Genomic DNA, 12,106 nt, shown 5'->3' on the forward strand with positions numbered 1-12,106 from the left:
AAATATATTTCATATATATTTATATATAATTATCATTAAAAAAAAGGATTGTTTTTGTTTTTACATTTTTCAACCAAACAAACAAACAAAAAATTTCAATTATTTATTAACAATAATAAAATACACACACATATTGTTTTTTTTTCTTAAAAACGTTTTTATGATTTATTTAATTATTTTTTGAAAAAAATATAAAATACAAAATCTATAGAGGGGAGGGGGGAAGATATCAGAGATCAGGGATAAACTTATTAAAAACTACAAATTATCAGATGTCGTGGTCGTCGCCGAATCATTGGATGTATTGTGAATACTTGTGTTCGGACTAATAGATGTGGCGCCCGATTGACCACTTGATGGCGAAGTGGGCGGACTAATAGAGACGGCGGCGGCGGCTGACTGTCCACTAGGCGGTAATGTAGCCGAAGATCCAGATAATACCGATGAAGAGCGATCGGCGTCATATTCTTCATCTTCGATTATTTTATTCTGTGTCACTATTTTTTCAGTCAGACTATCACTCATGACTAATCCGGAGCCGTATAGCGATGTCTGAACAGCTGAAGACTAAAATTGTAGACAAAAATTAATTTTAAATATAAATAAATAATAATATTATATAAAATGGTTTTGGGATGAAAGTGGGGGTATAGGGCCGGTTGAATAGAGGAACCGAATAATTTTTTTTATTAAATTAATATACAGTATATAGGTCTGTGTGTTCACATAATAGCCGTTATAATACGTTTATGACTAACCCTATCGACTAAATTCAATTGACAGGCAGTGGACGGTTTCGGCGCACTGGACATTGTAGTGTCCAACGCAGCGGTCAACCCGGCAATGGGCGCTTTTCTCGATGTAATACCGAAATAAATATAATAATTACCGAATAATTTTGTTTGTTAATGACATTAATATATTTATATATATTTTTTGTAGACCACTGAGGATGAGTTTGACAAAGTAATACACATATCTAACCGAAACCTAAACACTTCTACAGTACTGTATATTGTCTAACATTGCTATCTACTAACTTCCGCCACACTTCCAGATACTTCAGGTCAACATCAAAGCCTCGTTTCTATTGACCCGCGAGGCCTATCCGCTCATGCGATCGGGCGGTTCGTTTACATACGTCTCATCTATCGGCGCCTATCAGCCATTCTGTCTGATCGGTGCCTATTCGGTGTCGAAGACGGCACTGCTAGGTCTGGCCAAAGCCGTTGCCCAGCAATCGGCCGATCGCCAGATACGGGCCAACTGTGTCTGTCCGGGTATAATACGGACCCGATTTTCTCAGCCTTTCTGGCAGAGCGATGAGGCTATGGCTGAAATCTGTCGACTCGTACCGGCCCAGAGGTAAGAGAGAGAATTGAAAGAAATAGAGAGAGAGAGAGAGAGAGAGAGAGAGAGAGAGAGAGAGAGAGAGAGAGAGAGAGAGAGAGAGAGAGAGAGAGAGAGAGAGAGAGAGAGAGAGAGAGAGAGAGAGATGTAACGATTTATAGTACTTGTGTTCCCGAAGACGTGCCTTCCATAGCATTGTCTGTTTCTTCATCTAAATGAGGATCAACTTCTTGTGGTCGTCTTTTACGAGGCCTTTGGGATTCTTTTATCTTTCGTTTGGACTTAAGTTTACTGGAATTAATAAAAAAAATAAATTTATGGATCAAATCAAATAGTATTAGTAGTAGTAGTAGTCGTAGTAGTATTACATGAGTTCCTCATTCATGGAGTTATACTCTTCATTCATGTCATGTATTTTTGATTTGGTTTCATTCATTTTGGCCATTATTTTACTAATCTCTTCCTCGAGAGATATGGTTTTTATCGCACTGGCCGTCACTGTCGATGACACTTGAGTTTCATCTGATGTTTGGTCACTCATTATATGATTATTGATATTATAATTTGAAAAAATTAATGTTTTCCTAAACTGTTTGATTAATATATTATTTAGAAGTGAATTATGTTTTGACTTCTTTACGCGCCTTTTGAAACAATTTTTATTAGACATAATTTTTTTGATAAAATTATTATCAAATGAAATAAATGGAAATTATTTTGATTTAAAGTTTAAGAGTTTAACTTTTTATTTAAATAATAGAGTTTATGACTTGTATTTGCAAACAAGTATAAAATGTAAATAATAAACCAGTTGAGAATGCTACAAAGCATTTTCATATGAACTCATTATTGTTTTTATAAATTGCTATATCAACAGTGTATAGTAACAGTAATAGTGTAGGTACTGATAATAGTGTGACATCACAAGTAGGATTACCAAATGTAAAAAAACTAAAACATAAATATAGTTTTTTATTAAAAATAAATCAAAAATACAATTATAAAAAACTAAATTAGAAATTTAATAAACAAAATTCTCTATCTATAAATCAATAAATAGATCAATAAATAGAAAAATATAATAACACTACACTAACTATTACTTGTAATATTTTACTAGTAATGTACTATTATTACTATATTACTCATGTTTTTTAAAAGTATTTCGGATTTTTAGACAAATATCTTAATGTTTATACATTTAATTTATTCACTAAAATAATTTTACGTTAAATAAAATTAAATATTTTGAAAATTATCCGCCATTTTATAATTTACAAAAATATTTAATAGATTTTTTCTTTATTTTTTTTTTAACATTAAAGCCATTTTTCAATGTTGCTGGATAGTTTTTTATGTTTAGCACAAATCTAAACTTAAATATCTAATATATATTTTTTTACTTTGGCCATCATATTCTTTGTTTCTAAAGAGATATTATAATTTCAATGCTGATCTAAATATCTTATTTTTCTGTTTTATTCAAATTGGAAATAAAAATTTTCTAAATCCGAAACTAAAAGATAATCTCAGACAGTCAGACAGTCAGACAGTCAGACAGTCAGACAGTCAGACAGTCAGACAGTCAGACAGTCAGACAGTCAGACAGTCAGACAGTCAGACAGTCAGACAGTCAGACAGTCAGACAGTCAGACAGTCAGACAGTCAGACAGTCAGACAGTCAGACAGTCAGACAGTCAGACAGTCAGACAGTCAGACAGTCAGACAGTCAGACAGTCAGACAGTCAGACAGTCAGACAGTCAGACAGTCAGACAGTCAGACAGTCAGACAGTCAGACAGTCAGACAGACAGTCAGACAGTCAGACAGTCAGACAGTCAGACAGTCAGACAGTCAGACAGTCAGACAGTCAGAAATGTAGAATTCAGATAATCTTGAAAAGTGTACATGTTCAAATACAGCAATAAATTGGTCATAAATAACGTTAATTTTAGAAATTTTTATTTTAGTAAAAAAAAGTTTGTGCTTTTATTGAATACACACATTCTATAGACAAATATATAATGTAATGTAATATCAAGTTCGCTATGGCGTCAGTTATTTAAAAATCCGGGCAATTGTCGACTATGTGGTAAAGGATCTGATGAGATGTCCTACCAAACTGTGTGCCCAAACGTGAGTTACCAGCGGTGCCACGGATGAGTGGACACCGGCCTACAGGTTTGGTTACACACCTATTATTTGAAGATCAAGCGCAAGAACATCCTATCAGATCACTATCAGTCGGGATGTCACTATACTAAGAGACTCGGGATTCAAACAAATATGGAGCCAAACGACGGCAAACCGGACGAGTTTTCGGTAATTGTGGCCATAATCAAGACACTGGTGTTTATCTATACCTACCTGACCTACGGTATCTATTATGCCGTACAACAGCCGTGTCTGGCGTTACCCAAAGCCCATCGAAGGCGTGCCCGACGCGAGAATCCCGACGATCCGTATTCCGGTCGACGATCGGCCAGCGAAACACTATCTGCACGACTGTCGGACAATACCCGAAGCTCAGCAACGATCGCTGACAATGAACTCGCCAGACGAACCGTGTCTCGGCTATCGGCGTATACTGGCCGAAGAATTGGTCAAACAACGGGACGGCAAAGTAATGAAAAAGTGGCGATTAAGTGACTATCAGTGGCTTAGCCGACGCGAAGTTGACTATAGGATTGCGGCCATCAGTCGCGGACTGTTACTCAATAGTGTTAAACCCAAAGATGTTGTTTTGATTGTTTGCGACACTCGTCTCGGTTTGTATTTACTACTACTACTACTACTTGATGGCCAACTAATTGGTTGATTTAGAGACGATAGATATCTTATAGTTTGATGTCTTGTTTTTTTATCTCTACATACAGAGTGGTTCCTAACAGCTCAGGCCGTTTTTCGTATCGGCGCAGCCATCAGTACACTGTATACAACACTGGGCGACGAGGCACTGATCTACGGTATCAATGAAGTCCAGGTAACACATATTGTTACCACCGAAGACCAGTTGGCAAAGTTTGCCAAATTTCGCAATCGATTGCCAACTGTCGAGACGATTATCTATATCGAGTTGGACTATAGACGGAGCAGTAGTGTCGGCGGCGGCAGCGAACCAGATGTCGAACTGTCCAAATGGGACGTTGATTTGGTTCCGTTCGAACAGCTCGAAAGGGATGGCCTGTCATCGGCCGACGATCTGGTCGGTGTTAGTCCAGGCGAAGATGATATCGCATTGATTCAGTACACGTCAGGTATGTCTATACTCTCTTTCTATTTTAATTAAATACTAACTAATTATTAATTACCGGTAATTAATTAATTTCTAAAAAATTGTATTTCAACTCCGTTTCCATTCCCTCTCCCCGTCCATCAAACTCTAGGCTCAACCGGAGTGCCCAAAGGTGTTATACTAACACACAAACAGGTTATGTTTGTCATGTGTATGTCGTTGGACATCACTCAGGAACAATGGTCGGATACACCCAACCAAACCTATATTGCATACCTACCCCTAACACATGTACTGGAATTTTATGCCGAATTCTATGTGTTTTCGTGCGGCATTAAAATAGGCTACGGAACACCCTATACGCTAACCGATTCGGGTACCGGACTATTGCCTGGCGTTACCAGTGATCTGAAATTGTTGCGGCCAACCATTGCCGCATTTGTACCGTTGATATTGGATCGCATTCACAGCGATATCAATACAAAAGTAGCTAAAAGGGGAACCGTATTTCGCCAGCTGTTCGACTTTGCCGTCGACTATAAGATCCAATGGAATCGTAGCGGTTTCCATACGCCTATTATCGACCGATTGATTTGTACATCAATTCGCGAACAGTTTGGCGGCCAAATTCAACATGTGGTCAGCGGCGGCGCTGCACTGACGTCCGATACGCACGATTTTGTCCGGGCCTGTCTTAACATTAAGTTGGCTCAGGTATGTATATAATAACCTCTTAGCGCACACCTATTATTTCTAATTTGGTTCCCAATTATCTATTAAAGGGATACGGAACTACTGAAACATTTGGCACAGTCATTGCACAGGATTTCGATGACCTGAGCAGCGGTAGTGTCGGCTCGATTTATACGGGCGTCAAAGTCAAACTGGTCAACTGGCCCGAAGGCGGCTATACTGTACACGACAAGCCGAGCGCCCGTGGCGAAGTGGTGGTCGGCGGAACTAATGTGGCAATGGGCTACTACAAGAGCCCGCAGCTGACACAGGAAGCGTTCGAAGTGTCCGAAGACGGTACCCGATGGTTCCGTACGGGCGATATATTCGAAGTGACCGACGACGGCATGTTTAAAGTGGTCGATCGGAAACGTGATTTAATTAAATTGCAATTCGGAGAGTATGTCTCACTGGGAAAGGTATGTACTGTTTGTTTGTTTGTTTAATGTTATATATATGATGTCACTAATGGTAATCTGTTTTTTTTTTCATTTCATAGATCGAGTCGGAGCTCAAAAATAACCGCTTTGTCGACAATATCTGTGTCTACGGTGACTCCTATAGGCAGTACTTAATAGCGTTTATAATACCGAATGCAGTATCACTTAAACAATTAGCCAAAGAGCTGATGCCTACCATCAACAATGGCAGCGGTGGTGGTGGTGGTGGCGATATCGGGTCGCTATGGCGTCAATTATGTACAAATCCGGCAATTGTCGACTATGTGGAAAAGGATCTGATGAGATGGGCAACCAAACTGGGTCTACCTAAACGTGAGATACCGGTGCGCATCAAACTGTGTCCGGATGAGTGGACACCGGCTAACGGTTTGGTTACGCCTATTATGAAGATCAAGCGCAAGAACATCCAGAATCACTATCAGTCGGATATCGATAGACTATACGAACGAAAACTGTAGCGAAAAATAAAAAAAAAACGAAGAATTAATGTGATGTCTGGAGAAGCAGGAGAAGGAAGAAGTGATTTATAATTAAAAATAATAGTTAATTAATTAAATTAATTAATTAATTGTCTCATAATATATATATATATATATATATAAATATATAATACTGTATATGATATATAAGACATGAATTATTTATTATTATTATTATTATTATGGAAATCGATTTTATTATTATTTTTTTTTGTTAGTGAAGTAATAATACATTGAATTTGTAGAAAGTTTTTAATTAATTGATAATTATTATTGTTTTTTTTATTATACATATCTATTAAGTCTATAATTATTAATTGATTGTTTTTTTATATATATAAATAATTTTTATTATTATTATTATCATTAGTAGTATTTATCTATAAAAATATATTTCATATATATTTATATATAATTATCATTAAAAAAAAGGATTGTTTTTGTTTTTACATTTTTCAACCAAACAAACAAACAAAAAATTTCAATTATTTATTAACAATAATAAAATACACACACATATTGTTTTTTTTCTTAAAAAAAATCATTTATTTTGTTAATATGATTTTGTTTAATTATTTTTGAAAACAAAATTAATATAAAATAATAATTAACTATAGGAGGCGGGGGAGGGGCGATATATCAGAGATAAGGCGATAAATTAGTAAAAAAAAACTCCAAAAATAAAAACAAAACTAAAAATTATCAGATGATGTAGTAGTCGTCGCCACCGGAATCCGTCGATGAATTATAATTAGTTGACGGTGTGGTCGGACTAATTAGCGACGGGCGGCGGCCGACTGACCACTTGACGGCAATGTAACCGAAGATCCAGACAATTACCGGTGACAACCGATCGCCTTGAGTATTCTTTATCTTATTCTATCTTCTATTTTCTTTCTGTCAAATTGTCACTTATGACATCCATGAAGATGTTGTTCCTTCCAAGGAAGCCATTTGTGGATCAGTTTCTTGTCTCGCCTTCTTCTTCTTCTTCTTCTTTCGTGACATTAATGACTCAATTAGTTTGCGTTTTGATTTTAATTTACTAAAAGTTACCAAAAAAAAAACAAAAACAAAACAAAATATGAGAAAATAAGTTTTTACAGTAAAAATGTGTGAATTATTATTGTGTTTTTCAATATGGGATTCAAATGCATGGAAATACGGTAACACTGACTGTAATACAGTACTTAATTTTTTTTTGTTGTCGAACTCTTCGCTAAGTTTATCTCTTTCATCCAGAGTTTCAGATATTTTTTTTTATCTAAAGCAATGAGCTCTATAGTCTTCAGTTGCCACCGTCGATGACACTATTTGCGAGTCATTGCTGCCGTCGTTGTTACCGATGATATCGGAAATGTTGGCAATTGAAGACAAGAATGGATCACTTGAAGAAGACATCGTATTATTATTAATTAAATTATTATTAATTAAATTATTAAAACGTTTTATTAAAAGCGTTCTCAACAGTGGACTGTTGGCTACTGAGCGTCGCTTAAACTTAATTTTTTTAGACATATTTAATATTTTTTTTTTTGTAATATTTTAAAAAATTATATTCAAATTTATTTTTTGTTGTTGTAAATATTTACAAATAATTTAGTCAATTATATTTACATGTACTGTACATATATATGCAATATATATATATATATGCAAACTGTACATGCTCAAAACAACAAAAAGTTGGTCATAAACAACGCTAGTTTGTAAATATTTTATAAAAATTTTATTTGATTTTCAATTTATACAGATTTAGTATATACTACAGTAAGTTATTATATATTACTATATATATAATCTATAGGCGAGAAAAATAGCCGCCGGCGGCCACCACACTCTCGCCGGTAACATAGGAGGCGTCATCGGAGGCCAAAAAGGCTACAACGCCGGCAATTTCGTCGGGTTCGCCAATCCTGTATAGATATGTGGGAACAGATTGGACGGACACATGAATTAGTTTTGGACATTTAGCCTAACATTTTGGATATATTGAATGCAATAGTCTCTGGCTTATGGCCTCTGACCTCTGGGCCGGTACGAGTCGACAGATTTCAGTCATAGCCTCATTGCTCTGCCAGAGAGGCTGCGAAAATCGGGTCCGTATTACACCCGGACAGACACAGTTGGCCCGTATCTGGCGATCGGCTGATTGCTGGGCAACGGCTTTGGCCAGACCTAGCAGTGCCGTCTTCGACACCGAATAGGCACCGATCAGACCAAATGGCTGATAGGCGCCGATAGATGAGACGTATGTAAACGAACCGCCCGATCGCATGAGCGGATAGGCCTCGCGGGTCAATAGAAACGAGGCTTTGATGTTGACCTGAAGTATCTGGAAGTGTGGCGGAAGTTAGTAGATAGCAGTGTTAGACAATATACAGTACTGTAGAAGTGTTTAGGTTTCGGTTAGATATGTGCATTACTTTGTCAAACTCATCCTCAGTGGTCTACAAAATATATATATATGTCATTAACAAACAAAAAATATTCGGTAATTATTATATTTATTTCTGTATTACATCGAGAAAGGCGCCCATTGCCGGGTTGACCGCTGCGTTGGACACTACAATGTCCAGTGCGCCGAAACCGTCCACTGCCTGTCAATTGAATTCAGTCGATAGGATTAGTCGTAAACGTATTGTAACGGCTATTATGTGGACACACACACACACACAGACCTCACGAATCAATCGATTTCGGTCGTCGGCTTTGGCCACATGACAGACAACGCCGCGTACGTCCAGACCGTCGGCCCGAAGCTTATCGACAGTCGCCGAAACGTTCTTTTCCTTTCTAAATGGGGGCGAAAAAGACGCCGATATTAATGAATAGTATAGAGAGATATGGTTTGGTATGATTGGGATAACATCGGAGGCATTACCGGCTGCTGACCACCACTTTGGCACCTTCGGCGGCCAGTCTACGGGCTATTGCTAGGCCAATGCTGTGGCGGGACAATAAAAAAGTGCGGGTAAATACAGTATATGATTTAATAATCGCCACCTCGTGTCTGACATATACCGGTACTTACCCATCGGTCGAAGCCGTAACGACCGCTACTTTACCCACCAAACGACGACAAAGGACACCACCGCCCGCTTCGGTTGCCAATCCGCGACCCGCGGCAGACATTGTTGGGGTCAGCGATAGTGGTGGTCGTCGTCGGTATCGTAATAGTCCGACAGTAAAAGTTGTCAATCGGTTAGATAACATGTATGGAAGCGCGTTTGGGGGGGGGAACTAATAGATGGGATGGGGGGGGGAGGAGGCAGGTGTCGGGACCCGGTTTTTCAGGAAAAATGCAATGAATTAGATAATTAAATACAAAACAATTGTTATTTTTTTGTTTGTTGTTATTTTGTGTGTTTTAAAAATTTAGTACCAAGTTTAGTTTAGTAACAACTTAGAAAAATTATTATACAGTAATTATTATCAAATTTAAAATGTACTCATTTGTACTTTGATTTAAATACTGTATATATATATATATATATATATATATATATATATATTTTGATACTAAATGAGCATTATTTGTACTTTAAAAATAATAATTAAATAAATATCTTAATATAGTTTAAATATATTTTTATACATGTAAAATTTACTGTATGTATATTTTTGATTTTTTGTTGTTGTTAATAAACAATACCCCCTCCATAAAGGACGTTCAATTATATTATTTGGGGGGGGGGAGTATTATTTTCTTATTATTAAATAATTTAGTATTAAATGACACTAAAATTTACAATAAACAAAAATATATGATGCAGATTAATTTTTGTTTTCATAGTAGATTAAATATAATAAAAATGTTTTTTTTAAAATATAAAAATAATTATATAGTAATAATTATAAGCAACTACTAATAAATTGTATACTAATAATAATAATGTCAATATATTTAGATAATTAATATATATATATTTAATATGTGTATAAATCATACATACAAGTGTATGCAAGTTTTTTTTTTAAATATATTATTTTATTAATAAAATAAATTTTTTTGTGTTGAAAAAAATATGATACTAATTATTTAAAAATAATATATATATACTGTATATATATATATATATATTTAAAAAAACATTTAGGGATCAATTTTTTCAATATATATAATTTATTTATGTATTTAATTAKAGACAAATTTCAAATCAGGTTTTCAAAATCTAAAACTCATAGATAAATGCTATCATATATTATACTATAATTTGAGTACAAATATATTTATATTACTATAATAATTATAGTATAACCCCACTTCTATTAAAATGCTTACATTTTTTTGCCTACAAATGCACTATTTATTATACAGTGCTATAACTCCACCCATTTTACACACAAAAAAGTTAATGTAAATAATAGTACTTAAAGGTCTATATTTATTTGCCTAAAAATTAAGCGAAATTTTATTTATTTTAATTATTAATTTATTTTTTTATTATAATATTTAGTTATATACCGAATCCCACAATTATAGTTACAAAAATACAGTACAACATTTTTTAAGTTTAAAAAATTATAAATATTTTATTTAAATATTTTTTTTATTTATAATAATTTAAAATGTTCAAAATACTTACTATTATTAATAATCACAAAAGCAGATAATAACAATCTATTGATTCAATACAATGGTTGGTAGAGCTCTTTAAGGAATTTAAAATCCTGAATAGTGATGGAAAATTAGACCACCTGAGTCTCCCCATACCACAAACATAGCTATCTGACGTCAGAAATTCGATATATTCGACTTTAAAGTAGAATATTTTTGACGTTAGTTATGAATATATTTTCTATGTATTTTTCAATACTAATTATCAATACAAAAAATAATTTTTATTATGTAGAATATTTTTCGATATATTCGACTTTAAATTCCTAAATAAATGTGTTAAAATGTAAATTATTTGTTTTACTATAATACAAACTTGTTTTATTATAAATAAGATATTTTTAAAATTTAATATTTATAAATAAAATAAAATATTTAAAAATTTAACATTCTAAAATTATTTTATAACAAAATATTTTATTTTAATTTAAAGTCGAATATATCGAAATCTATTCTACATAATGAAAATTAGTTTTTGTATTGATAATTAGTATTGAAAATTATATAGAAAATATCATTCATAAATAACGTCAAAAATAGTCGACTTTAGTCGAATATATCGAATTTCTAACGTCAGATAGCTATGTGTGTGGTATGGGGAGACTCAGGTGGTCTAATTTTCCATCACTATTCAGGATTTTAAATTCCTTAAAGAGCTCTATCAACCTTTGTATTGAATCAATAGATTGTTATTATCTGTTTTTGTGATTATTAATAATAGTATTTTTTAGATTATTATAAATTATTATAAATAAAAAAATATTTAAATAAAATATTTATAATTTTTTAAACTTAAAAAATGTTGTACTGTATTTTTGAAACTATAATTGTGGGATTCGGTATATAAGTATATATTATAATAAAAAATAAATAAATAATTAAAATAAATAAAATTTCGCTTAATTTTTAGGCAAATAAATATAGACCTTTAAGTACTATTATTTACATTAACTTTTTTGTGTGTAAAATGGGTGGAGTTATAGCACTGTATAATAAATAGTGCATTTGTAGGCAAAAAAATGTAAGCATTTTAATAGAAGTGGGGTAATATAAATATATTTGTACTCAAATTATTTTTAAAAGTAATTAAATAAAAAATATTTTTCAAAAGTGACATACAATATAAAAATTAATATTATTTTCAACAACAAAATAGTTATTTATTAGAAAAAAAACTAAATAAATAATTATCAAATATATTGATATATAAAACTATATATAATATAAAC

The 12,106-nt window shown here is 33.5% G+C and overlaps 3 protein-coding genes across 3 annotated transcripts; 2 read left to right on the forward strand and 1 right to left on the reverse strand.

The window, feature by feature from the left end:
- The first annotated feature begins 843 nt into the window (after positions 1 to 843).
- LOC128954698 (dehydrogenase/reductase SDR family member 4-like) lies at positions 844 to 1,369 on the forward strand. Its single transcript, XM_054300296.1, has 3 exons — positions 844 to 861; positions 943 to 966; positions 1,058 to 1,369. Exons 1-3 carry the CDS (start codon positions 844 to 846, stop codon positions 1,367 to 1,369), a joined length of 354 nt encoding a protein of 117 aa, XP_054156271.1.
- A 1,996-nt stretch (positions 1,370 to 3,365) lies between these two features.
- Positions 3,366 to 6,340, forward strand: LOC128954808 (long-chain-fatty-acid--CoA ligase 4-like). Its single transcript, XM_054300407.1, has 5 exons — positions 3,366 to 4,117; positions 4,226 to 4,606; positions 4,736 to 5,298; positions 5,367 to 5,735; positions 5,816 to 6,340. The coding sequence occupies exons 1-5, from the start codon at positions 3,736 to 3,738 to the stop codon at positions 6,233 to 6,235; spliced, it is 2,115 nt and encodes a 704-aa protein (XP_054156382.1). The 5' UTR covers positions 3,366 to 3,735; the 3' UTR covers positions 6,236 to 6,340.
- A 1,685-nt stretch (positions 6,341 to 8,025) lies between these two features.
- On the reverse strand, positions 8,026 to 9,677 carry LOC128954824 (dehydrogenase/reductase SDR family member 4-like). The gene is made up of 7 exons (XM_054300424.1): positions 9,291 to 9,677; positions 9,141 to 9,203; positions 8,938 to 9,052; positions 8,779 to 8,856; positions 8,683 to 8,706; positions 8,284 to 8,591; positions 8,026 to 8,172 (listed from the first exon to the last, which is right to left on the reverse strand). Exons 1-7 carry the CDS (start codon positions 9,470 to 9,472, stop codon positions 8,058 to 8,060), a joined length of 885 nt encoding a protein of 294 aa, XP_054156399.1. The 5' UTR covers positions 9,473 to 9,677; the 3' UTR covers positions 8,026 to 8,057.
- Positions 9,678 to 12,106: the final 2,429 nt, after the last annotated feature.

The sequence above is a fragment of the Oppia nitens genome, unplaced genomic scaffold (genome assembly GCF_028296485.1).
Source record: "Oppia nitens isolate AA-2021 unplaced genomic scaffold, nextdenovo-longstitch-racon4-pilon3 scaffold29_pilon_pilon_pilon, whole genome shotgun sequence".
NCBI classification, from domain to species: domain Eukaryota; kingdom Metazoa; phylum Arthropoda; class Arachnida; order Sarcoptiformes; family Oppiidae; genus Oppia; species Oppia nitens.

Excerpts from the sequence above, each read along its gene's own strand:
- LOC128954698 (XM_054300296.1), top strand. Across the intron at positions 967-1,057 it reads CTGAGGATGAGTTTGACAAA|ATACTTCAGGTCAACATCAA; the intron begins GTAATACACATA and ends CCACACTTCCAG.
- LOC128954808 (XM_054300407.1), top strand. The coding sequence starts at position 3,736 with ATGCCGTACAACAGCCGTGTCTGGCGTTACCCAAAGCCCATCGAAGGC. Across the intron at positions 4,118-4,225 it reads TGTTTGCGACACTCGTCTCG|AGTGGTTCCTAACAGCTCAG; the intron begins GTTTGTATTTAC and ends CTCTACATACAG. Across the intron at positions 4,607-4,735 it reads ATTGATTCAGTACACGTCAG|GCTCAACCGGAGTGCCCAAA; the intron begins GTATGTCTATAC and ends ATCAAACTCTAG.
- LOC128954824 (XM_054300424.1), bottom strand. The coding sequence starts at position 9,472 with ATGTTATCTAACCGATTGACAACTTTTACTGTCGGACTATTACGATAC. Across the intron at positions 9,204-9,290 it reads GTTACGGCTTCGACCGATGG|CATTGGCCTAGCAATAGCCC; the intron begins GTAAGTACCGGT and ends GTCCCGCCACAG. Across the intron at positions 8,707-8,778 it reads CAATGGGCGCCTTTCTCGAT|ACCACTGAGGATGAGTTTGA; the intron begins GTAATACAGAAA and ends TATATTTTGTAG.